The sequence below is a fragment of the Anser anser genome (assembly GCF_964211835.1).
Source record: "Anser anser genome assembly, chromosome: 3".
In the NCBI taxonomy this organism is placed as follows: Eukaryota; Metazoa; Chordata; class Aves; order Anseriformes; family Anatidae; genus Anser; species Anser anser.
In genome coordinates this window covers 18,205,875-18,233,870 of record NC_139722.1, presented here as the reverse complement: position 1 = coordinate 18,233,870, position 27,996 = coordinate 18,205,875, and the positions used below count along the sequence as shown (strand labels likewise).

Genomic DNA, 27,996 nt, shown 5'->3' with positions numbered 1-27,996 from the left:
TAAGCTCTGTAAAGCATCCTGTTTTACCTGTTTTCTCCCACTTTCTGGGGTAGCCCAGCCTTCTATTGACCTAGATAATGGGAAGATGATTATTCATTTGAATTTCAAAAGAATGAATAGTGGGCTGTTAGCTCTGACTGCTCCACTCTGATAGGAAACACACGCACACATACAATTATTGAACTGCTTTTAGAACAGTAAATTATTTCGTTTTAACAGTAATATCTACTTATTCATGTACATGTTTTAATCAGATTTCTAAAATCCTCGAGATGATTTTTTTTTTCTTGAGTATGGCTATTATTTATCAGTCTGTTTTCAGCTTCATTATCTTCCTGGTACTATTCTTCAAAATAAAGCAAAAAAAAAAAAAAAATAAAAATCAGAACATAACATTAACAAGCAGGAGAAAACAGTAATGCTGTTTATATTTAAAAGATCACTTTGAGGAAAAATTGAAATGCTGCCAAGACACTTCAGAAAATGAGATATAGGAGAAAAAAAAAAACAACAAGAAAACAAACAAAAAAGAAAAATGGCATTTATGGAACTTAAGTGATGCCCATAGTATTAATATTCTTCTTTACAGGGACACAAATGAATGAGAAGAAACATCCCAGATAAAGTCTGCTGTAATGACATTGTAAAGGAGATGGGGCTGCCTTGGCTCCAATCCACTCTGAAGCTTTATTAAAAATGATCTCTCGTGATCTCAATGAATTAAATGTCAGATTCCGTCACCCTGGGGGATGGAGACCTAGGCATCAAAATGTCTTATCAATATTGACTACATGGTTTCCATAGGAATTGACTGAAAATTTTCTAAAATAGTTCACAATTCTTGGAAAGTGCTGATGTGACAAAATAGCACTATTTTATGAAAATACATAGGTTTAATTCTTTTAATAGGAAATTAAGGAAATGTTCCACTTTCATCAGCTTGAATTTTATGCAATTATATGATATAGTGACATCTCCCCTAAATGTTAGGACAACCAACAACAAATTAAAACCTGTTGGTGTGTTTCATTTTGCAAAACTACTCCAAAAGCTCCTCTTATTTCCATGTGGATTTAAAAGGCACAATGAAAATCTCAATTTCCCACTACCAAAAAAAATAAAAAATAAATCTGTCAATCTGAATACTGACATTTACAGAAAAATAACAAGAATAATAAAGATTATCTGAGAGTCTTGGTACCCTGGTATAGTTTTAGTAACAGAGCCCCAGCAGCAGTAAAGCTGTCTTCCCTAGAGGAGCCAGCCAGCTATGTATCTCCTGAGACTCCTGTCCGCGCCATCATTATGAGTGTGTTCTCACCCTTTCTGAACTCCCCATCCCACAGATGGCTCTCCAGTGTGCCTGATTTGAGCCAGCACTTGCCCCTCTTGGAAGGAATGCCCTGCCCTGCCAGCAGCCCTCCCCAGACCGACCACAGCTGACCACAGCTGTGGCATGAACTCAGGCACTCCCGAAGGTGCTGCGCCCTCTCCTCTCGTGGTTTCTCTAAATCATAACATTTGACGACAGGCTGAGAACCCTGCCAGGCACATTTTCCATTTTACCTCTTGTCTCCCTGAGGATCAGCATGATTATGGGGTTAAATCATACCACCAAGTGCAGTTGCAAGGGGAGAGAGAGCAACCCTCTGAAGAAAAAACTTTCCTAGGGTTTCTCGTGGCGAAGCAGAGTGGCATTTTTCTAAATCCATCTTTGGAAGGGAGCGACTGAACCTTCTTGAGCTATGCCCTTTCCCTTCCCCTTACTTTGTAGCCCTCGCCAGGGTCAGGCAGGGGAAGCAACACACCACCACGTGCCAGCCTCTTGCATGCACCTCCAAACAGCTCCTGACCTCTGACAAGTGAGACCTGGTAGCCCTAATGTGCCTGTAAAGCTAAAAGAGGTGAGGGATCCGTGTTTTTTTTTTTTTTTTTTTTTTTTTCTGTAACAGTACTCATCACACCACGGCCCTATGATATCATAGTCACATCATCCCAACACAGTAATTTTGCTGTGGCCTGAGGAAAACGAACCACTGTGCTAATTAGAGGCTGATTTACCAGGGGACCTGCTGCCCCGTTAGCACCAGTTCCGACAGAGGAGAGGCCATGCCAGGGCTTGTCCATCTCACCACCATCACATCTCCTCCAGCCAGCAACCATCACCAAACTTATTAAAGTTTTCTCTTGCTAATATCTGCACATGGTAGCTAGGAAAATGCAAAGGGACCCGCAGAACAGCGGACAAGCTTATTTTCACCACAGGTTTCGCAAAGCAAAATATCCAGGGACGAGGCACCATCGGATTTCCCGAGCTCCCCGCCGGAAACCAACGGAGCAGCTGCATCCAGCGCGGGGGCTCTGCGATAATCGCGACATCGCTGCGCACCCGGGTGCTTTCCGGAAAGCCAGCGAACAAGAAGGCAGGGGCGGCTCAGCCCTCCGGGAGCTGCCACACACCTGGCTTGGGGGGAAAGCCACCTCCACCCTCCGCGGGGGCACCGGGGGCTCGGGGCACCGCGGACCCCCGTGTCCCTCAGCACCAGCACGTCGCGGCCCCCCCCCCGGGAGACGGGGGGCGGCCACCGGGCTCCCGGCTCTGACCCAGGGAGCGGGGCTGCGGGCACCGTCCCGGTGTGGACGGACGGACAGACGGACGGAGGGAGGGATGGACGGGCGGGCTGCGGAGCTCCAGCGCCCCCTGCCGTCCGCTGCGAGGGGCTCGGCGGCCTCCCGAGGGGAGCGGGGCACGGCGGGGGGGTGGGCGCGGCCGCCGCCCCTCTCCCCACCTCACTCCGCACCCGGGGACGGCGGGCGAAGACCCCCAAGGGGTAAAATAGCAGGGGGGGGGGGGGCGAAAGGATGAAGGGGGTGGGGGGGCAGGAGCCGGGCCCCCTCCCCCGCCGCACCCCTGCACAGGGGGGTGTGTCAGCGTGGGGGAGGGGAAGGGGAGCTGATAAAGCACGGGGGGCGTGTCGGGGGGCGGGCCCGAGCGGCGCCATTGGGCGCCGGGGGCAGTGATGTCACCCATATGAGGGGCTGATAACGAGTCGGGCGAGGAGCCGCGAGTTTTGCAGAAGGGGGCAGCGAAGGCGGCGGGGGCAGGCCGGGCGGCGAGGCCGGGGCACAGCGCGGCGGAGCCCCCAGCGCACCCAGCCCGGCCCTGCCGCAGCGAGCCGAAGAGGTGGAGGAGGAGGAAGGCTGCAGCCGCCCCCCGAGGCTCGCCCCCCGCCGGCTCCACCTCGCAGCAGCGCGGCGCCCAGCTCGGCTCGCCGGGGCAAGGTGCGCCGCCGGTGGGAGCGGCTTTGTTGGCTCGGAGGGGAGCGGCGGGGAGAAGCCGGGAGAAGCCCACCATGGTGCAGCAAGCGGAAAGCGCGGAGAGCGAGAGCAACCTGCCCCGGGAGGCGATGGACACCGAAGAGGGCGAGTTCATGGCTTGCAGCCCGGTGGCTTTGGACGAGAGCGATCCGGACTGGTGCAAAACGGCGTCGGGGCACATAAAGAGACCGATGAACGCTTTCATGGTGTGGTCTAAGATCGAGAGGAGAAAAATCATGGAGCAGTCCCCGGACATGCACAACGCGGAGATCTCCAAGCGCCTGGGCAAGCGGTGGAAAATGCTGAAGGACAGCGAGAAGATCCCGTTCATCCGGGAGGCGGAGAGGCTGCGGCTGAAGCACATGGCCGATTACCCCGACTACAAATACAGGCCCAGGAAAAAGCCCAAAATGGACCCGTCGGCCAAGCCCAACGCCAGCCAAAGTCCGGAGAAAAATGCACCCACCAGCAGCAGCGGCAGCAAAAGCGCCAAGAGCTCCAGCAAGAAATGTAGCAAGCTGAAATCCTCCTCCGCTTCCTCGCCCCCCAAGCCGGGAGCCAAAGCCGCCCACCACGGGGACTACGCGGGGGACGAGTACGTCTTCGGCACCCTGAAAGTGAGCAGCAAGACGGTCAAGTGCGTCTTCATGGACGAGGAGGAGGAGGACGAGGAGGACGAGGACGAGCTGCAGCTGCGGATCAAGCAGGAGGCGGACGAGGAGGAGGAAGACGAGGAGCCGGGGCCGCAGCAGCTGCGGCGGTACAACGTGGCCAAAGTGCCGGCGAGTCCCACCTTGAGCTCCTCGGCGGAGTCCACCGAGGGGGCGAGCCTCTACGAGGAGGTGCGGGGCGGCGCCGCGGCGGCGGGCGGAGGCAGCAGACTCTACTATAGCTTCAAGAACATCACCAAGCAGGGCCCGCCGCCGCCCCAGCCTCCGGCCGGTCTGTCCCCGGCCTCGTCCCGCTCCATCTCCACCTCGTCGGCCGGCAGCGAGGAGGCGGACGACCTCCTCTTCGACCTCAGCCTCAACTTCTCGCAACACGGCCACGCCGCCGCCGAGCTGGGGGCGGGCGCCGCCGCCGGCAACCTCTCCCTCTCGCTGGTGGACAAGGACCTGGACTCCTTCAGCGAGGGCAGCCTCGGCTCCCACTTCGAGTTCCCCGACTACTGCACCCCGGAGCTGAGCGAGATGATCGCGGGAGACTGGCTGGAGGCGAATTTCTCCGACCTGGTGTTCACGTACTGAGCGGGGGCGGCGGCGGAGAGGGCGGGCGCCGGTGCCGGTGGCGAGGCGGCGGAGCTGGAGCTGGAGCGACGCCGGTGATGATGATGATTTAAAAAAAAAAAGTCTTGTTTTCTTTTTTTAAAAAAAAAAAAAAAAATCTCGAAGTTAGTTCCGAGCCCGGGAGTTGTGATTTTTTTTTTAATTTGTTTTTTTTTTAATTTTTTTTATCGCATTTGGTGATCACAACAACAACAGCAAAGGCAAATGGGACTGGGGGAAAAAATGATACAGAAGGCGCTGTTTGAAGCTTGTCGGTCTCTGATTGAAGTCTGGAAGATGGTCTGCAAAGAAGTCTTTTGGCAGCACAACTGTTACTCAAGGGGGTTTGTGGATTTTTTTTTTTCCGTGAGAGATCTTAAAGAACTGTTCTGATTTTTTTTTTTACTATTTTTATTTTTCCGAAAGGGACCATTGCAACTTTTTTTGGAGGGAGAAAACTGATGTCTTCTATGCATCCGATTCTTAACAAAGCTGCAGGGAGCTTGAAAAAATGCAGACTGTACAAACGCTTACAAATAACTGAACTGACTTAAGATCAGAGTTTACTTTTCAGATCAAATTGTTTATGGTTTTACAAATGTGATTTCTACTTGCCAACTTTTTTTTTTTGTAACTTGTTCCCTTATACCTCCTTGATTGAATACCAGACAGCCTAGACCTCAGTACAAAAAGGTATTGAAACATTTTTGATACATAACAGACCTCAGTCTTTTTTAAAAATTAATATATTTTCAGGCGTATTTTTGTACAGTGAAAAGGGAACATTCTTGCTGTGTTTTTTCAGTAAGACTTTTCAGGCACTTCTTCCCTTTTATTTTCTTTTTTTTTCTCTGTTTTTAGCATGCAAGTTTGTTGGTACGTTATGTCCTGGTTTTAAAAGGATTAAAATTTTAAAAAAATAATCCTTGCATCTAAAGGCCTTGTGGTTTTAAAAAAAAAAAAAGAAAAAAGAAAAACACTTTTTTGTACAGCTATAGTTCAGATTTGTTCAATATTTGTAGGTAAAGATTTATTGAAAATGGTGATATAGACCTCAGAGCTGTTATCTTAGTTTAAAAGATTGTATATGTACTGTACTATAGTAGGACTTTATGTATCTCATACGCTGTGATATGTGGATGGGGCCCCAGATGGAAGGTATGAAACTGGATTCTCGATTTTAGCAAAAAAAAAAAAAAAGAAAAAGAAAAAAGGCACATAGTTAAAGTTTCTCATGTTGTGCAATATAATCTAAAGTACAGACCATCTGCATATTTTGTAGCAAATGATGGCAAAAGCAGACTTGTGCACTGTCAACATCATAGCCTGTTTTTTTTTAATGCTGAAAGTCTGTATCTTGACAATTTTAATAAATCAGCTGGAACTGATAGAAACTCGTATCGCTATTAGTGTCTGTAGAAGTAACGCTGGAGATGCCGTGTTGTCACCCCTTGCCCGCGGAGGAGCGGTAGCTGTAGGCTGTAGTGCATGACCAGAGCTTAGGGGGGAAGGAAAATAAGGATTTCTTGCCTTTTCCTTTTTTAAATTGTTTTCCCTCCTTTTTCCCCACCCCCTTTTTTTGCCACGCGCTGCCCCTCGGGCTGGGCGCGGTCCAGCCGGGTGCCCGCGGGTGGCCGGGGCGGACCGGACCGGGGCCGTGCCGTGCCGGGCTCTGCGGGGCGGTGCGGTGCAGTGCAGCAGGTGGGCTCACCCCGCTGCTTTTCGGCTCTCCCGCATCCCCCTCGGCCGCCCAGCATCGCTTGGGTTCCCCGAGGGCTCGGCTCGCCTCGCCCCCCCGCATCCCATTGCCGGGGGCGGGGGCTGCGGGGCCAGTACCCGCTCTCCCCTTGCCGCCCCAGGGGCAGCTCCCCCTCTCCCCGCCTTTATTATTATTATTCCCCCTCCTTCCTCCCTTTCTCCCCGTTTTGCTGACTAGCCTGGGCGAGACTTAACGAGGGGATGCTCTGGGCCCCCATCTCCGCCTTAGGGCAGCGCTCGGCCCGCCGGGGCCGCTCTGGCCCCTCTCCGAGGGGGCATGGGAAGGAAAGGGGGGGTACGAGCTTCTGCTGTAGGTGAGCAGACTTTGGCAGTGTGCGGTTTTGACTTTTTTTTTTCAATATATATTTTTTTTTCCTTAGGAGCCATCAGATTTCAGTTACAAGCTCTGAAATAAATGCTGATGGCAATAAACAGACTCACAAGGTGGAAGTTTGTTTCTCAAGACGTTTACTTTTTATCTGATAGGCATTTGTAATTTTTTTCTCCACTAATTAATGATCCAGCTGTTTACAGGGACAATTCACTGTGCTGGTATTTTGGTGGCAACCACTGCTACAGGCTTTCAGACTTGCTGAAATGAAAATCCTGCATACACATTTGTAAGGCATAATAAAACATAACATTAAAACCTGCATGCATGTTATGTTTAATCAAGGACAACTCTTAGGCATTTAAGTGGTGAGATATCTTACTTTAGGTTAGTTAAATGAACTGGTAGTAAAATGATTAATATAATCTGATCTTTCTAATAATAATAATAAAACACTCATGATTCTAAATAAAAGTTGTTTGGCCTAAATCTTTGCTATCAGAAAAGAGATATAGCATATCTGGGAACTCAAATTTATGTCTTGCATTGTGGTAATTCTTTATGAGAAACTGTGTTTTAAAACAAACTTAATTACAGTATACAAGATATCCTTGGCAATGGATAGTCCTCAATAAAACAGAGTTTCTTGAATTTTCAGTTTTTGGTCTCAAATGATTAGTGTGTTCTCCATGTAATAACTTAGAAATCAGATTGAAACAAATGACATTTATCTCTTCTAAGGCAAAAGAGTGAAAGAAAATAGATACACTGAAGTGCTCTAGCCTAACCTTTCACTACTATCCTGCTTTTGAGAATCCCTTCTTGGGCTAGGGTGATGGAATCAGTTGATCAGGTTCGAAGTCTTAAAACTGAGCCAAAATTCTCTTAGTAATTTTTCACGCTATCATGAAAATATGGGGACTTTTTCTTCTGGTCCCTTTCTTCTGATATGCATCCTTGTTTATTAAAGTAATAATAGGCAGTGTCATTAAACATTTGTGCTTTACAGATGTTCAATGAGTTATGAATGATTATGGTCGAATCTAGGCTGAATTTGGTTTGCATTGTAATAAGGTCTGTGTCTCAGCCTACAGGAGTTTTGACTTGCGTATATTTTTGGAAGACTTTTTTTTAAAATTACCATTTAAGATATTAGTCAAGGATAACTAATTTAAAGGATCCAAGTATAGAGCAGTCAGGCATATTCTAAAAGAGCAACAGGTCTACTTTAGTTAGAGAGTATAATACCCACTCAGAAGTATATCTTTTCTTTCTTCTAGTTGGGAGTGATACAATACTATATCAGAGGAATATTTTGAGTGAAGGTGTATAGTGCAGGGAGATAATTTTTGTCCATAAAGTCTGACTTTCATTTATTTCAGAGTTTAATGTTGCATATTGTTCAAGAAAAAGAGTTCTTTCTAAGCCACTACACTGTTAGGGCTGAAGTTTGATGCTGTTGAATGCCTAAGCTCCTGCTGATTTCAATGAAAGTAACATACAATCTTCTAATCAGGAAAAATAGCATTTGCTAAATTACTCTTGTATTTTTTGCTTTTGTTGTATCTAATAATATTCCTATCTTCAGCTTCTTTTTAAGTTTATTTTTAGTGTATGTAAGAATCCTTTTTGACCTACTAAAGCAGTCCTGTTGCAGGCTTAATATCTCCCATGGCCTTTTTTCACATTTTTTGCATTTGTCTCTGTACAATACTATTATGAGTAGAATAAGGCTTAGCGATAAGAGGGAGAAAAATGAGTTTGTGTTTTTTTTGTTTTGTTTTTGAAAGACAATTTTCTTTGTAGCACTGAGGATGTCAACTCCATGTAAAACTTAATCAAATATGGTGATTCTTTTTAATTTTATAGTAAGAATTTTTGTTATCATTTCTCTCCTTTGTTTGTTCCCCCTCTGCCCCTTATTTCTTTTAAAAAACAAGTACACCTAAGAAATATCTTAATTCCTTTAGTGCAGTTGTTTACAAATGTGATGGGAAGACTCATTCCAAGCATCCTGTATGTGCTACATGCTCTTTAGGCATTCACTGTCATTCGGGTTAAAGTTCTCCAAGTCTATTGAATGTGATTTGCATGCATGCAGTCTGATCCTTCACTCATGCCTGTTCAAGGAAGGTGCAACTCTGGTGTTACGCTAAGGTACAACTGGTGTGGGGTCAAAGTCAGGGCCATATACCTTTTAGGTGTTTGATATTCAACACAGTCATTAAGTTCCTTTTTACATCTGCACAGTTGCTGTCTAGTAAGGCCTTAAACCTGAAAAAAAAAAATTCTCATTGAGTTTAATGGGAGTTTTTGCCTCAAGGGCTGCTGGCAGGATAGGTGTCTTAGTTCTTCATAACCTTCATTTGTAAGCATGGCCAGAAAAAAAAAAAAAAGTAGAAGAAAAAAACAACAACAAAAACTTAATTCAATGAGTTGCCTTACATATTTCCTTCTATATGGTTGTATTCCTTTGATTTATTTCCTTTCCCCTCACCCACATCAAAGGCTGTGATTGTTTTTTTGTTTTGTTTTGTTTTTGCACACTACCTATACCAATTAACTGCCTAATTAGTTTTATCTTCTCTACATGGATGCAGTGAATTTGTAAGAGAATTTCACAAGCAAGTAGTTTTTTAGTGAGTTTAAAGTAAATAGAGTTTTAAAGACCTATTTTTATATTCAATATAAAGCACAAATGTGCAGAAAGTGTAGAATGACTTACAAAAAGGGAAACAAAAGTTCATAATATTTCATGTATAAAAGTAATACCTTCTTTGGGTTGGGATTCTCTTAGAAAACCCAATACTTATGCCAGTGCAAAGATAGGAATATTTTAAAAACTCTTAGAAAATTGTGATTGACAGCAATTTCAAAGGAATGACTTCTGTAGATACAAGGAAACCCCTAAAGCAATATGGATAAGAAGGGGTGAATGGTTTTCAATGATGAACAACAACCTGGAAGTGTGAGAATGGAGGTTTCAATCCTTATTAATTAATCATGTTTCTTCTTTTGTGGTTAGTTGCAACATCTGGATTTTCTGTGAAGTGCAATCTTGTAGGATGAAAAAGTGCATGGCTCCAAACTTCTAAGACTTGCAAATACTTAGAAGCAGGTTTGATTTAGCATTATATGTTATTAATTAGGACATTTCGATTTTGGTAACTCCCACTTCCAAGAAAATCAAGACCCTGATTTACCACTTGAAGAAATTTGGTCAACTAATAATGATTAATCCAGGAACTCCCATTGTCACAGTTTGTTTTTGTTTCCATCGTCCTGCTTATCTCCAAAACCAACTTGCCTCAACTCCTGGCTAAACCAGGGAGAAGAGTTATATGCCATTGTTAGTTCATTTACAATTTGTATCTGGTTTTGCTCTTGTACATATGTTGGCGTTTTGGAGTCTTTACATAAATGCTGTGATACTTTTTTTCTTCTTTTTATTTTTTCGGTGGGCTATTTTAAAATGGAGGCCTGTTTTCCAGTGTGGGACTTTTGATGGTTACAACATTTCAATGATGTTGCATGATGGCCACAGGTGGGGGAAAATGAATGTTTTAGAGCAGTTTTTCAAGCATGACACTTTTAAAATATGTAATTTCAAAGACTTTTCAAGGCCACATGAAATTAGTTTTCATAGCCACTCCAGGTCTTGGGGGGACAAGCTGAAAAGTACTTTTGTTTAGAAGTCTGAGTGATGGTGGGGGGGAAACCTTTTCTTGAGGTTTTTGCATGCCAGTGCACAGCCTATTGCTGTGAGAGAAGGAAGATGGTAAGGCTGCTTGAGGCGATGCACTGGAGGACAAAGTGTTTTCTAGCACTAGAAAAAGAAAATGCATGGCAAAGTTTTGTCTTCTAGTAGACTATATAGCATGCAGAGTTTAGTATGTGTCAAAACAGTGTATGACATTGCTGTATCAAAGTTGTAAAATTAAGCATTATTTATTGAAAACTATGTATTTTTTTTGTAAAAACCTGATCACCTAGAGGATTAATATCAGTGACTTGTGCTAGTGCTACAAACTTAACCAGCTTCTTTACTACAGTACTTGATATGCAGTGTTAATGCTCAGGGTTGAAACCAGTCCACTCCAATGTCTTTTTTTGCAAGAGTTTTTAAATAAAGGAACAACATAATGCAATTGTTCAAAAGACTCTAATAAAATTGTGTGATCAATCTTCCTATGTGTTTTTATGTGGATTTTTTTTCCAGTGTTGCATTTGGTAAATGCAGTTCAGCTATTAGAGCGAATCCATTCTTCATTCTGTGGGCACCCAAAGCTGAAATTCAGTGGGAATAATGTGTCTTTTGAAAAAAACCCTCGACAGATAGCTATGGTCAAGGTAAAGAGGGTAAGTGCTGTTCTGGGCATGCCTGAGAGACACTGAAACAGAGAATAAGCCAATTAACTTCCTTTTTTTTTGGTTAGTACTCTGGATGAAACAATAAAATATTTTATGCTAAACATTTCAAAAATTGCTTTAAAGTTGACCATAGAAGAATGAAATAAGATGGATTACATGCCAGCAAAACCCATTTCTCTCTGTATCTTTTCTACAAACAATTTACCATCTAAATGTATTTTGGCATACAAAATATCATTCTGTATTAAGATTCTAGTTATGAAAATGTTTTTATGAGAACCCTGTAATCAATTCTTGGAACTATAAAAAAGGTGTTTTTAATGTGTTTATGTGGTGAAAGTTGTTTGTATATTAAATATGGTTTTATAGAAATGATGGAGTTATATTGTTACAAATTAAAAATCTGCAATTAACACGAGACATCTTTTGCTGAAACAAACCTTCTAGAGGTCCTGTCTGTAGACATATTTCCATATTACAAAAAAAAAAAAAAAAAAGGCACGTCTCTCTCCTGCTTGCATTTTATATCTATACTTCTGCAACTTTACCTAAGGGTGAAAATATCAACTGATAATAGTTTCCTTCCCATCAAGAGGTTGTGGGTTACTCCTAGAATCCAGGAAATAATAATAAAAATTATATTGACTTCAGCTTTAGCTGATACAAGCCTTTAAATTTGAGAAGAGTCAATTCACCAAATAAAAGATTTCAGATCATTTTGTATGAACCTTGAGTACAGCTCTTCCTGTTGCCCTTGTTGTTATCACAACACCTGAATAACTTCTTTCTCCAAAATACATTTCTCAGTTGACAAGTAATTATTTCTCTTTAATTTACCTAATTTACTAAGAACACTGAAAACAGTCTATATAATTTCAGAATTCTGGTCTAGTAGTATTATTTTTTTTGTGAATGGTGGTGTGTAACTGATGTGACGTAAAAGTTTGAATTTGATGCATCATAGTGAAGATAGGAAGTTTAAGCTAGTCATTCTAAGTCAGTGAAATAAAATCTTTATTTACAGCCATCATACCACTGTCCTTTCTGTATTTATGAAAAAAAATACTTTTTAAGATACTTTAGAGGGATTTGAAACAATGTACTAAAAACACATCATTAATATATAATACATATTTTATATATATATATATACAAGTTCCCATAGAGTTTGTTTGTTTATGTATCACTGTATATAACCAAAGACAAGCTGTAGAAATCTTTCAGAACAGACTAAGGCCGTCTCTATATTATCTCAAATGTCTCTAGCTGAAGTCTTGTGTTTGGCTCTTCCTGAGTGAGAAGTGTCATTACTGTACTGAAAAATGGAACTTCAGTTCTGAATTATCAGGTCCTGTTATTGCCAGAGAAAATTTCTACATTACACACATTGGGAATCTTTCCTATCGTGTGCTTGAAAGTGTTTTTGGATTGGTAAACTATGAGTTATCACATCTTAAAACTATCATTGTGGAGGTATTGTGTGGCTTGGGTGTTCGCTCAGTTTTATATGAAAGAAAGGGTAGGAGCACACGTTTGGGGTAAAGAAGTAAAACTCTGACTTGGCATTTCAGTTTTGATTAATATGGTCTCAAGTCTGAACTTTAGGACAAACCCTAGAAGTGCATGAAAACATGGAATGTAGGTAACACAGACCCACAAATATACCCAAACTCATTTGTTATCCTTGGAATTTATTAAGTTTTTTGATAGCCTTTCATAGCCTATTAAAGTTTGGTAGAATAAAAAAATCCACCACAATACAAATATCTCCTGCTATATTAATTCCCACCATGGTTGAAAGAACTTAACACTTTCTCTTGAAATCTGGTGTTTAAATTTACTGGCATCATTTTGACATTTGCATAAGCTAAAGTGTCTATGATAGATCACTTTTTCTGCTACTCAAAAAATTCAATTAAAGACAGTGATTATCTTCAAAATTTACTCATGCATATCCTTTAAAATCTATTTCCAAGTTTTATTTTTTCAAGTCTTAATATTAACAAAGAGGGATACATAGGGAACGGGGCAGGATTTAGCTGTAAGCAAGCACAACAAGCAGTTCAAGAAATACATAGCAAAAAAGAAATTTAAATCTGATTGTATTTATTCCGTTAAGTTTCATATATTAACGTGGCATTTTGGCATCTTATATTGTCCTGGTTTCTGCTGAGATAGAGTTAATTTTCTTCATAGTCTGAAGACAAACCCAGGACATATATATATTAATAGTTTTCATCTCTAAGACACCAAATAGGCATCAAGTTAAAACTCTGCAATAGCTTTATGTATGTTCAAATTGCATTTTCAGGTTGGTACTAAAGCTAAGAACAAATTTTAGGGGTTACAAAGATGTTATTACTTACTTAATGTGCTTACTTACATTAATAAGAACTAATGTTTGGTCACTTACACATAGTCTTACACTTACACATAGTCTTTGCTTGATGAGACACTGTTGGCCTGCATGTCCTTAGGTAATAGTCCCTGAATATCTATAAAGCCTGCCTTTCATTCACCTAATTTTGTTTGCCTTGTTTGTTGAGTTTTAGCTCTCATACTTTTTAGAGATAAGAACCAATCTTTTCCCCTGCCAGTATCACTGTTGTGCATAGCCTTTCCTTCTCTTTCAAAAGGAAGAAAAAGTGTAGAAAAATCACTGAGAACAGCCCACCTTACAACCGTTTATATCCTTGGAAAGTACTACTACTGCCTCTTTTTTAGGCTGTGGACAGCCATAGCCTAAACCAATTCTGCCATTCTCAGCTCTGTGTGGTCATCCATCAGCTCTGGGTTATCAAAGCCAATAGCTCTGCAGGCAGAGTGATTCATCTGAAGTCATCTACACTTATGAAAACCATCTAAGCTACCTACTTAAACAGTTAAAACTAGCCATCCTGATTTTGCTTGAAGTTGGTATGAACAGTGAAGTTTTAGCACCTGTAAAAAGGGAAATAACAACAGCATCAGTAACCATGCTCCCCGCCACCCCCCAATAACTGCATGTTTAAAATGTAAACCTTAATGTAGCCATGATAATCTGAGACTTCTTCAGCCCCCCAAAAAAGTTTTATGGCCAGACACTTTTGCACTTTTTTCACTGTATCAGTCAGCCAGACAAAATATTGCTGTTTTTTTTTTCTCTAGCCTTTTCCTGAGCATGTATTTTATATATAGATGGATAGGTATGAATATTGATATATATCACAGTCTTTCATGCACAAACACAAACAGGCAGCTTTGTCAGTCTTGTAAAGTTAAGGAACAACTTGGGAAAAATTGCATTTTCAACTTTATTCAAATCCTTTTTAGCAAATATACTGGCATGAGAACATGCCTACCAAGCAATGCTGTACCTAGAAGTTAGGCACCTGGCTCCAGCTGCTCATCCATGGCAGATGTCTGGGCTCAGCCTTAGTGCTGTGTGATGAGAGATCTGCAACTTGACTGTGAAAATGGGAGGTGTTTGGTGTCTCATACACCCGATTTAGGATTTTATGCTGGCACTCTCTATCCACTCAAGACCTCAAGTTCATGGTTTTATTCTAATGACAGATGACAAGCTCTTCCCACTGATATGGTATCCTGTAGGTAAAACATTTGCTTGGGGAGCAGAAAGCACAGGAAAGAGATGGAAAGCATGTCTATGCTAAGAAATTAAACAGCACATAGTCCAGGCACTGGAACTCAGTTGTCTGTATCGTTAAATTGTTAGAAAAATCCCTGACATGGTTTTGGCTGGTGAATACTAGTGCTCTTCCAAAAAATCACTGGAACAGTTTGAAAATTAGCATGGGCCAAAGATCATTCCCAATAGGCAGTTTGGATTCATCCACTCTGTTTTGGAAACTAGGAGAGTTTACTAGCATAGATGTGGCCAGATCATGCCAGCTGGCCTCAAAAACAGGGAACAGACCCTGGAATAATTTACTAGCATAGATGTGGCTATAGGTTATAAACCCTACTCTGTAGGACTTTGACCATAAAGTCACTATAATTTTGGAGAATACCTTAGCCTTAACCTATGGACTGGAATGTAAAAGTCATGAGGCTAAAGGCAAAGCAAAAAGGAATTTGACTTTATTACTGATACATACTGTGTATTGGTATTGTCAGTTCTGCAAGTGGTGCGTTTCTGTTGCATTGTCATGGGGACTCATCTTCAACAGCAGTAGTGCACAGTGAGACTGCGACCACAGTTTTTTTTAAACATGGTAATTTCAAATGGAATTTAAGGAGAGGAAAATGCTCTAGCTAATAAAAATGACAATTTATGCTGCAGTGCCTTCACTCCCAAGAATCCAAAAGCACTTTACAAATACTGTTGGCCAATTTTGAGCTACTCTTGTAGTCAAAATACCTACTGAAATCAATTGTAGAATCACTTCTATTGAATCTCCTCCAACAGTAGAGCTGAGTGAGAATTTTATATGTTGAACAGCTGTAGAACTGGAGCCTTGAAATTGCTATTTAAATTATACATAAGAATCATACAGTGAATGTTCTTCTAGCACTCTCACAGTTAGTTTAGACAATATTTTCATAAACTGCACTCTTAGGAAAAGAAATCAATCCAGCTGGACTAGATAAGAGGGAATCATTAAGCATTTTTCCTACTTAAATATTAACATAATTTAGTAAAATTGATTTAGTGTCCTGAAAAGGGAATGCTCCCGTGATCAGCACATCAGTGTTATAGTCTAACCCCAGTGATTACTCAATCACACACACACACACACATACACAAAAAAAAACTGCTTCAAACTTTTTTTTTTTAATATGTTAAGGATTGGAGGTGAAATAAAAGCTAAAAAAGCATAAAGGAAGATTCAAGTTTCAGACTTATTTGGGTTATACCAATATCAAAACAAAATGATACATCTGTAGTTCGCCAGGTTTCACAACTTTTCTGATATTCAGTGGTTTCTTCCTCCATGCAAGTTTTCTGATATCATTCACTGAACAAATGCTATCTGACTTTGAACAGAGGTATGATAATCTGAACAAGATTGCTGTGGCTAGAAGGAAAAACAGAGCAGCATAAGCTTTGCTTGGCAAACAAAACAAAACAAACAAACAACAACAAGAAAAGCTAAAATGGCAAAGAAAGACAAGACAAGCAACTTGCCTACAAAGAGTTGCCCACTGTGTTCTATAGGTTCTTTAGAACCTAAAACTATAAAAGTGCTGCCACACCAGAATAATTTCCAAAATGCCCTCAGCACTGGGATCCTGAAAAATTGCATCTGCTGCTTAGGTCATCAGGATCAGTCTTAGTCAGTGCCATTTCTTTGAAATGGACATGCCCAGGGCACCAGCCAGCAAGATGTGCTGTGACTGTTTGTTTTCTTCCCTGCCTTTCTATGGGGTAGGTAGAAACCTCAGTCTCTGGAAGTTAAAATATGAATCTGCAAGGGACAAGGATGGGGATATGAAATTCAATATCCATATTGGTATTTGCAGATGACTCCTCTCCTAAGCCACTAGAGGTGTTTGTAGGGCTGTGTGATGCCACCCTGCACTTTTGGAGAATGAGACTTTGAGCCAGAATGCTATTCCTCTTCCCTGATACCGGCATTTTCCTTATTCACCATTTCAAGAGAGAATTTAGTTATGAAAGCTGATGAAAAATTTGTGACATATTTTCTTTGGATGCAGTTTGATAGAGCTCTGTTTGATTGTCTGTTATCAGTTAGCCAGCGGTAAAGTTAGACCAGAAGCAGATTTCTTCCATAGTATCCCAGAGTAAAGAATTCAATTAGTGTAAAAACACCTCTTTCCAGTCACACCCAGAAAGTCACTTTGTATGAAATTGGAGACAATGTCTATTGAATAATGACCTGATACTGAATGAAGATTCCCACTACTGTGGGATTAGTAGGCTTAACCATTAGCAAGTTTCACAAAATGCTAATAAAATATTTATTTGGCTATTACTTTTCTTGACCTATTTGTTGAGTTCACTAATGGATTCAGGCTTCCCAGACAGAAACTTATACATTTATTTGAAGCTTAGCTAGCTATTTTCCTCAGTGATGATACATGCATTTTTCTGTCACATATACTTGTATATATATTTATTTTATAAAATTAGGAACATATATATCTATATACAAAGCTATGAATATCTAAGAGGAAAAACAGTAATCAGTTTAAACTCAAATAGTTTCATATTTAAAATTATTCATTAGCTTTTAAAAAAGATTTAAGAGATATTCACTGATTCATCCAACAACCATTTGTTTTGTGTATTGTATTAAAAATCACAAGCAATTTAGTGTGCACCCCATATTAGGATACTATCTAGTCAAATCCACACTCACAGAGTAATTTCCTGATTTTTTTTTTCCTGTCTCAGATTCTCTTTTAAGAGCCTTCTAATAGATTTGAATTCTGAGATTGTCTTCTCAAATTGGTCTAATTCATATTATTGGCATTCTTGCATGTAAGAGACCTGGGATGTTGGAGCTGGTATATCAAGGAAGATTTTTCATAAAAGATTCACAGAATTTAGTAATCTTGTCATTTGTGGGACACAGAAGACCTACTTTAGGTGCCAGGTATAAAAATATATGATATAATACATATACGTATACATATACATATACACATACACATACACACACAAATACATTTATAATTATAATTATTATGTTATATTGTATTGTATTATTTATTATACATATATAATAGGTATTTCAATATATTTTCAACTTAATTTGCATGGGCTGTGGTTTAAAGCAGACAATTAATTTCATCTATACTTGATGTACTGTGTCTTACAATTGCAGAAAGAAAACATTTTTAAAAGTTTGACTCCAACATTCTGCCAAGCCTTGAAACAGAGGGAATATCTGATAAGTACTAGTGGGGGGGGGGGAATGAAACAAAAAATATGTATACCAACAGAAATTGTATTTTACTTCTCTTAAATGCTAGGCACTGATTCCCAGCTCATGGAAGTTAGCAAGGGCTAGAATGTCTCCTTGACTCACAAGAGGTTCTTGTAACCTGCTCATCTGGGAGGTTAACATGTGGGATGGATTTCCCATTGTGCCTCCAAAATCCAGAAATATATTCTAATCATTTTTTGTCTTCCTCCTTTCTGGTAACTTTGCAATGTGATTGAAAGATTTATGTATTTCACGTATGTGATAAATAGAATCAAAGGTAAATAAAGTAACATTAAAAATGTAACTACTGACCTCTTACTGAGAAAACCAGATAGATATTAACAACACTCCCTCTCTCCTCTTTTGCTTGGGGAAAGTGAGAGCAGAAGAAGCCGTGTGTTTTTATGTTTGCCTTTTCCAGTCCTTTTAATACTCGCTTTATTTCACACTATTACCATTTAGACTTGAATTGATTAACCTCTCCCAAACAAAGTATTAGCCATCAGACATGCAAAGTACTATGGGAATACATTGGAAACAAGACATAAGTGAATGTCACAAGCAGAATAGTTTGTCTATTTTCTGAAATAACAATATAAGACCAAAAAAACTTGAACAAGCAACTGTAATTTTCCTCTCTTTTTCTATAAATGTATATTTTTGAATAGATGTCTCAGCAATGTCTGAAACAAGTATTTATGTAAACTATATGGACTACTTAAGAGGCATGAGGAACAGTAGAAAGTGAGACGTATTGCTGCCTTTTCCCGGGGGTGCAGCATGTGTAATACATATGAAAGGTGACATCATCCACAGAGGAGACTGGATTCACAGACATACTATAAATAAATCATTCAACAAAATGAAGAACTAGCAGAATGGACAAGACAGTTATATACTTTTATATGCATTATTTGCGCAATAATCTGGATCAGCTTCTAAATCTTTCCGGTTTCACAGGTAAACGCAATGCGTATTGCCATCTGAAAAACAAAAGAAAAAAAAGATATTTCTTCTTTAGATTTACAGATAACCTTGTACAGAATGAAGCTAAATAAATCCAACTCTATACTGCCAATTTTAGTTTTTCATTTTTATAGACTATACATTAATATATTTATTTATTTATTTATTTATTCATTCATTTATTATTATTTTTTTTTTTCAAATGTAACATAGAAATACTCCCCTGGTCCCAGAGGGTGTGGAATAACCTGCAGGCAGTAGGGATGTAGTGCACAGAGGATGAGTGTGGCTGAGCTCCAGTGGTTCTAGTGGTTCCTCTCTAAGGCCACCACTGTCAGGTCCGTAGGCTGCAGGGAAAACCATCAATCCTGTAAACCTCATGAACACTCTCCCAAGGCTAGTCTCAAACATCATTTTGGGATATGGATGCCTGCATCTCTTGGACTTGCCAGATTTAGGCTGAATTCAGACTACCTATACCCACCTCGGTCTACGCTGAGGGAGCTGAAGGACTCAGGTGACTTAGCTGTACCTAATCATTGCAGCAGATGAAAATCCCATGCTGGGACCGGAGGTTCCTCTAGCACACACAAAGGGACCATTCAATGTACTTAACTTCAGCCTAGCAAAAGTCTGGGATTTCTGTTAATTGAGAACCACAGAGGGTCAAGAGCTACATCAAGCAAGTAACTGTTTAGTACAATTCATATGACTTCTTTTTTGCAAGATCACTTTTCTGAGGAGTGGGAGAACTGTCCTCTGTGCCTTCCTCAGGCTGCAACTCTCAATCACAGCCCCTGTACTCGGGGATGGGACAGATCCTGCCCTGTACTGGGCCATTACCACTGAGTATGAGATCCTTGGGGGCAGGTGAAGCAAAAATATGTGCAGCAGTATTTACTCTCTTGCAGTTATTTGCATAAATCGTGGCAGCATCAAAGGAACGCGTCTTCCTCTTGGGGTGGAGGGCGATGAGATTCCTGTTTAAATTTAGTGCCTGTGGAAGTGCGTTCACAGACGAGGCCTCTGAGAATGCTCTGTCTCCTTCACTGCTATTTACAGCATCTGACCGAGTGCCAGAGGCTGCAAGCTGGTAAATGTAAAGATAAATTTGGATATGTGCTTTTCTGAATTGGGACGTTATAGACTGCTTTTCAGTTGGTCCACAAATTCTGGTTATAGTGGAGGCTAAAGTTATCAAGTAAATACAGGAATAATGAAATAAGTGGAAATTGAATGCTTTTTATTTTTATTCTCTTTATTTATTTATTTATTTTACTTTTTAACTTGATTGTGCACTGTGCTGCTATTTTCTTTATACAGTTTCAGATCTGACTTTTCATCCTTTTTTTGCCTTTTCTTTTCACCTCTCAGCTTTCCCTTTTTAAAGGCACATATTAAAAATGGTGACCTCTATTCTCCCTCTTCCTTAGTTTTTCATTTCCATTTCTTTTTCAAATCTGTAAATTTAAAAAAACTCTTTAGCTTTGGAAAAGTATAAAGGAAAAGAAAAATGAAATTCTATAACTCTGTCTCTCTGTTACATTTTAAAACTTTTTCACCTTTTTGAAAAGTTATAGAGTGACAAAGTTACTGAGTCCCATTTTTTTTTCCTCTTTACTTTTTCCAAAGTTTAGGAAGTTTTGAAAAGTTACAGAGTGTCAGAAGAAAAATGGAAAAAGTGAGAAAATATCCCCGACCCCTTTTCATTCATTCATTCACCCTGGAAAAAGATAAAACATATAAAACAAAATAAAATAAAACAAGGGAAAGAGGAAAACAATTAAGTATTTTTTTTTTTTTTTTTTAAAAAGTATCTGGACAAATAAGGACATAATAAAAGTACAGTAGTTTTATTTTAAGAACAAGTAGTTTGTTCACTGTAAAATGTTTAAATGAGAATATTTGTCAAGCTTTAACTGGCCTCTGTGGTATTAGGCAATGCTCATATGGAAACACAGATACGATCTCTCCTGTAAAGAAATACTATCTGGATTTGATTTCTCTCATCTTTTTCTAAATGACCCTAACTCCACTTATAATGTACCAGTTTTCTTTTGTTTTGTTTTGGGGCAGAATAAGATAGAAAAACTAAGCAGAAGGACATGCTTGAGGCAGACTTGTATAGAAACTTAAAAATAATGAAAAGAAACATGGATCTAACATGTAAGATGACTGGGAGGTAAAGAAAGAAAGTGAAAAAAAAAGAAAAAATAAACAGTAAAAAATCTGGAGAATAACATTTTTTAAAAACGAGATATATGAATGACAACAAGGTCAAGACTGCAAGAGTCAGCATGGGAAGATCAAGGACAGGCAAGGATAGTAGGAAGAGGAGTGCAAAGGACAGCAAGATTCCGTACTGATGCATACTTAGGAATCAGAAAATTTGGAGAGAGTCTGGCAACAGGAGAAGGATGAAGGTAAGGATTTTGTGCTTGCAGGATGTGTGATATCTCTGGAGATATGGTTATCTGAACTCATGTATGGCTACAACAGCTGTATGGAGAGAAAGGAGCTGACTGCTAGGGAAAGATATCTTCCTCAGAACCTCCAGTACATTTACAGAAAGTTAAAAAACCCTAAGTTTTTATACATTTCAGTGACAAAATGAATCATAAGCGTAGAAGAATAAAAGAGAAAGCACATTAAACTTTACTTGCTCAGGACTCAAAGAACCATTTCACAAGCAAAAACTTATCATACCTAATGGAGCCTATTACTCAGGGGACGATGTGAAAAGTAATACATGGCTTGTAGATTATTTTCCTGTGTACCAAGAAGCAGCTAGGATGAAATAGTCCTCTGAAACTTGATGTCATTCCCATATGTCACATATTTTTAGTCTCTTGTCCCCCTGGCTGAGGCAGAGATCTGTTGTAACAAAGTGGACACAAAATGAAAATAGGTCGTTCTTACAAAGTATTGTCATTTTCAATTGAAAGAAAATGTCTGAGGAAAAAGGTTTGAAATGAATGGATGTGGGCACATGAGATATGGAAGAAGACTGATGCACCCCTCATGCTCTTGCTGTGCTCAGAAGGATGCTTCTTCCACCAGGAAGGAGCTGGACCAGCTTCTGAGTGCTCTAGCTCAGGCTGGTGTTTGGATGGGAACAGAAACCCACAAGAAGCACTCCCTGTTCATGGCAGCACTCTATTATGTTTTTCAAGTCATAGTACATATCTGTTAAATCAGCAATATTTTTCTTTTCCCCACCATCAGCCACCTATCGCATTTCTGTGTGGCTCAAAATGTACTAATCCTTATTGCTCACAACTATGACCAATAGTTTGGGAAACACTGACTTGGACAGAAATAAACATTTTTCTTCTATCATACTCAAGACAATGAGTTTATCTACCAATTCTGGAATAAATGATTGAATTAGAATCATAGAATGATTTGGGTTGGAAGGGACCTTGAAAATCATCTAACTCCAACCCCCCTGCCAAGGTCAGGGACACCTCCTGCTAGATCAGATTGCTCAAAGTCTAATCCAGCCTGGCCTTAAACGCTTCCAGGGATGGGACATACACAACTTCTCTGGACAACCTGTTTCGGTTCTTCAGTAAAGAATTTCTTCCAAATATCTAATCTAAACTTACCCTTTTTTAGTTTAAAACCATTACTTCTTGTGCTATCACTACACTCTCTGACAAAGAGTCCCTCCCCAGTTTTCCTGTAGCCCCTCTTTGGGTATTGGAAGGCCACTATAATGCCTTCTTGGAGCTTTCTCTTCTCCAGGATGAACAACTCCAACTCCCTTAGCCTGTCTTCACAGGAGAGGTGTTTCAGTCCTATGATTATCTTCGTGGCACTCTTCTGGACTCACTCCAACAAGTCCATGTCTTAGTTGTCCTTCAGAGCTGAACATAGCACTCCAGGTGGGGTCTTACGAGAGCAGAATAGAGGGGGAGAATCACCTCCCTCAACCTGTTGGCCATGCTGCTTTTGATGCACCCCTTGATTCAGTTGGTTTTCTGGTCTGCAAGTGCACATTGCTGGCTCATTTTGAGCTTCTCATCAACATACACTCCCAGGTCCTTCTCAACAGGATTGTTTTCAATCCGTTCTACACCCAGCCTGTATTTGTGCTTGGAATTGCCCCAGGCCAGCTGCAGGACCTTGCACATGGCTTTGTTGAACTTCATGAGGTTTGCACAAGCCCACCTCTCAAGCCTGTCCATGTACCTCTGGATGCCATCCCTTCCCTCTAGCATGTTGACCACATCACACAGGTTGTTGCTATTGGCAAACTTTTTGAGGAGGCACTCAATCTTACTGTCCATATCACTGACAAAAATATTAAACACTGGAGGTCCCAACACTGACCCCTGAGGAACACCACTCATTACTGGTCTCCACTTGGACTTTGAGCTGTTGACTGCAACTCTCTGAGTGCGGCCATCCAGTCAATTCCTTACCCACTGAGTGGTCCATCCATCAGATCCATGTCTTTCCAATTTAGAGACAAGGTTATCATTGGGACAGTGTCAAATGCTTTGCACAAGTCCAGATAGATGATGTCAGTTGCTCTATCCCTAGTCACCAATGCTGTAATTCCATTGTAGAAGGCCACCAGATTTGTCAGGCACAATCCACCCTTAGTGAAGCCATATTGGCTGTCACCAATCAGTTCCTTATTTTCCATGTGCCTTAGGATAATATTTAATTATTTTCCATAATCATTTGTATTATACATGTCTCTCTCATATATGTTATATACAAACAATCCTCCTCCTTGATATATGAACAATTTTTGGATCTCTCTACTAGGGGTGCCATTAATAAAAGCCGTGTAAACCCTTGTTCAAGTTTAATACAAGAATAATACTGATGAGCTGGAAGGAATTCAAAAAAATACAATAGGGAGAAAGATGAAACCAGAAAAAATGTTTTACAAAGAAAGAAATGAAAAAAATTATATATATTTCAATTCACCAGATGAGAACTAAGATGGGTATGGTAACAGATCACAATTACTCGCAAAATGGAAATACCATGACTAAAAGAATGGTTTATTTTGGCACAAGGATTATAAGTAAGCATGACAGGATGAAACTTAAAACCGGACCTGTCAACCTACTAGATGAAGGGAGCTCCACAACCACTTTTATTAAAAGCTGGACTTGACAGAGAACTATTCTAGGAGAACATTCTCTGCTGGCATGAACCACGACCAAATATATCTCTCTTTGCTTTTATATCAACAGTTCAAGTTGAAAAAAATCTAACATATTTATGTAATATTATGTGTGTGTTAACATAGTACGGTGTGATAGCATGAAAGAAATTAGCCTGCTTAGGAATTTTATATGACTTCTTTTATTCTGAGTTTTAGCAAATTGAAGAGGGTAATGAATCTGTCAAAGATCTCAGAAAAAAAAAAATAAATAAAAAAAAACATTTGCTACCAACTTATTTTAGAGCAGGAGAAGAGTTGCAGGGGGCCAACAGGATTGCTAGTGGGATTCGTGTGGTTTCCAGCAATCTCCCAGTAATGTATAAGCAGTATTTAAATCCTAAATGTAATACTGGTGGATGTGAGTGGGAATGGGAAGTTCATGTTGCACTCCAGCTTTCTTAGTTTTTCAGTGTGAGCTGATGAAACCACACTATTGCTGTCAAAGGCCAGGTTAACATTTAATAGCCCTGTAAAACTTTAAACTTACTTTCAGAAAGTCTTAAAACATTGTTATAGCCCAGATTAAAATTCAGTGGAACTATTAGGTTTAACCACTGCCTTTCATTTGAGATAACTCTAAAAGGTATTAACCTCTGTTATAGAAGAAGGAAGCTGAAGAAATAGACAAAACTCTGTCCAAGCTGAAGACAAATGCAAGGTGGCTCAAGAATCTGCTTTATTCTGAATAGAGATGCTTGGATTTTAAAAAGCAAGGAGAAATGCACACCCAGAGACAGGGAAGAGTTCTTGGGGCAACTTGAACAGCCATTGCTCTGTGTACCTAGGGGATGCAGGGTGAGGATTTTTAGTAGGAAATCGGTTAAAAATTCTAATGACTGTGAATGATGAATTTTGTCTTCTGTTTGTACTGTTTGAGGAAACAAAATTATGTACTTCTTTTTAGTAAGTAATGCTTTCTTCATCGCTAATTGCTCTTTTTTTTTTCTCAAAGCAAACACTAAGACACCAAATTTCACTTAGTGACTAAAACTACTACTAATGTTGATAATATGAAAATCCTTCCTTCCCTTTTAATCTCTCTTTCCTATTTTAAGTCAGACTTAACCTATTCCAAATTAGACATAATGTACCATAATAAAAAGTCTTAAAAGTAATTTAAATAGATATCCAGAAAACACGTGTATTGCAGTAATTATAGGTATGTTTCAGATCTCAGGTCAAAGGTATAAGTATCAACTCCTGTCCTTTCTGGTTTGCCTGGGACAAAAAAATGCTTGTGATACCTCCCACCCTTTCACAATTAGACAAGAGAGACAATTAGAGACAATTTTTAAATACTAACTTTCAGCTTTCAACTGAAACAAATCTGATGTGTGGATTTCCTTCTAAGCAGAAGCAATTTCCCTAGCAATAAGAACTAAGTAAATTTTTATACATGCTGAATGTTCCATAGAGCACTATGCAGAACCATCACACCAAGGTCTTGCTTATATAGTTTTAAAATCTTCTGTTGAAGACTTCTCAAGAAAACAGGTTTTGAATGTGCAATACTTCCAGGACCTGCTCATACAACAGCTGGAAATTTCCCCTGGAAATTCAGGGAAAGGACAAGATATTTTTGTGGATCCACTTGCTGTGAGAACTGTGAAAAGGTTGACCTGGCTGCTCATCACTGTCCCTAACCTGAAGACTACAACCTCCCAAACAACAACATTTCTATAGAACATTTTAGTATTTCTTGTTTTATTCAGTCCTAAATCAGCTGAATTAATTTCATTTGTCACTGAAAGACATCTAATTCCAGCAGTAATAAGCAAGTAGATCACAGTGGTTGGCCTTTTTTAGCTTCCTAGCTTGCGGTATTGACCAACGTGAAAATAATGTTACTACTTGTAAAGCACACAAAAATGCTTTGGGAGCCATCTAAGGAAAACAAAAATGTATACCTGATGTGCACAGCATATTTATTCATGGATTTCATCCTAAAATCTTATCAGTACACAAGGCATCATTTTATTTTATTTTTCACTCCCTTGTTAAATTCCAAATCAAGTCCAGCATGAAGCTTTATGTCATCTAATGACATCCACCATAAGTTTTTATGTTTTTCTCTCATTTTTCTCCCAGTAATGCTTAGTATTTCTCCTTAGTATATTTTCTTTGTATTTTTAATTTTATGTGTGTATCTTTGTTTAAGAATAGAGGGCACATTAAGTCTGCTAAGGAGGCCTCAGTCCTTACTGTTGTTGTTTCCAACATGCAGCACAACTTCCACACTCATTACAAACTGTTGTTGCCAAAAAGAGATCAAAAACTTGAATCCAAGATAACATAATGGATTTGCCAGTCATATTCCTCTTCATGTGTTATGCTTCTATCAGGATAGATGAGGAATGTTAGATGGCCTCTACAAGTGGCCATTTAATTGACAAAACATCACATAAAAACTGCATTGACTTTATACAGGGGCTTGGGGTGACCTGTCTCCACTGAGGATGGTAATAAAACTCCCAGTGCTTTGCATGGTACTAGTATTTATTTCATCCTTATTCTTTAAACCACCCTAATGAGTTCTTTTGTAGAGGTCACCTCATCTTCAACTTCAAAGTATGAAAAGGTTGTTCTTCTGGGTAGCATTCATCTCCCTTTAGCCATTTAAAAGTTAGGGGTCTAAGAGTGTGCATCATTCAGGTTGCTTCATGTGAGAAAAAGACATCTAAAGTGGACAGGCTAAATTGTCCTCTGGAGAGTGATAATGAACACTGAAGTGACAAGAGTGGATGCCTAGATATTAGATCATTAAAGAAAATGAGATGAATCCTATCTTTTATATATATAATAATTAGTTCATAGTTAATATTAAAAACAAGAAAAATGTGGTGAGCAATGAGATATGTATTATGAAATATCAAACCTGGGGCTGATAAATAACTGATGATACATGATACATGATAAATAACTGTTGATACTTAGAAAGTAAGGAAAAAAATAGAACATACTTTCTCAGTTCAGACTCACTAATTAATCTAATCAGTTAGAATCTTAATTCAATATACCCCTTATTCTGTGGAAATCTTCTTATCATTACTCTGTTCCACTTCTGTTTGTGGAAGACTGTCTCTCTCTGACACACGCCTTGCCATTGCATGATAAGGCAGACGTCGATTGTGCTTAAATGTCTTGCTGCTGCTGACATGTGTCTAAATAATATGCACAATGTGTTTCTAAAACAATCTAATGGCTCAGCTGAATTAAAACAAGCTTGCAAAGTAACACATGGGAATCTGACAGGCTGTTTAATTTGTTGGACACAATGTATTGCAGCAAGGATATTTCACATTTGCATATTTTCAAAACACAATGAAACACAGTGGTTAAAAATCTGAAAATGCCCATGTATGGTAGGTTCAATACATGAGTGTTATTGTCATCAATAAACTTCTGGTAACTACTACTCCAATCGGAAATGTGCCTTTGGCATTTCTACCATTCATCTGTGAATGATTTGTATGATCTCTTCAAGTTTGGTTCTACAAAACTTTGCTTATCTCTTCCACCCTAAATAATATTTTTGGTTGTCACTAAAAAGCTTTTCAGGTGCTTCAAAACCAGGTAACATCACCTCAGAATCCATTACATGCCCAATCTTTTTCTTTCTATACCCTAGGTACAATTTCATATATTTATGTCCTTTGCCTTTTATGATATGCTTTTTTGTTATTGTTTGTTTCTTTGTTGCTGTTTGTTTATTTTCTGTTTGTTTTAAATGCGTCTGTATGTCTCTTCCAAGGACAGCATGAATTTGGGATGATATGGTGGCTCCAATCTGCAGCAACTTTTCAGTCAAACAGCTACAGAAAATGGTATGGAGATACAAGTGATATATATATATATATATAAATAATATATATATAAATGCCACATTCATACAAATGATACCATTTC

The 27,996-nt window shown here is 39.6% G+C and overlaps 1 protein-coding gene across 1 annotated transcript; it reads left to right on the top strand.

Moving 5' to 3' along the window:
• The first annotated feature begins 3,216 nt into the window (after positions 1-3,216).
• SOX11 (SRY-box transcription factor 11) lies at positions 3,217-10,857 on the top strand. The gene has a single exon (XM_083831364.1). It carries the CDS (start codon positions 3,354-3,356, stop codon positions 4,563-4,565), a length of 1,212 nt encoding a protein of 403 aa, XP_083687490.1. The 5' UTR covers positions 3,217-3,353; the 3' UTR covers positions 4,566-10,857.
• The last annotated feature ends 17,139 nt before the right edge of the window (positions 10,858-27,996 follow it).

Bases quoted from the DNA above. Each gene is read 5' to 3' on its own strand.
- SOX11 (XM_083831364.1), top strand. From the start codon at position 3,354: ATGGTGCAGCAAGCGGAAAGCGCGGAGAGCGAGAGCAACCTGCCCCGG.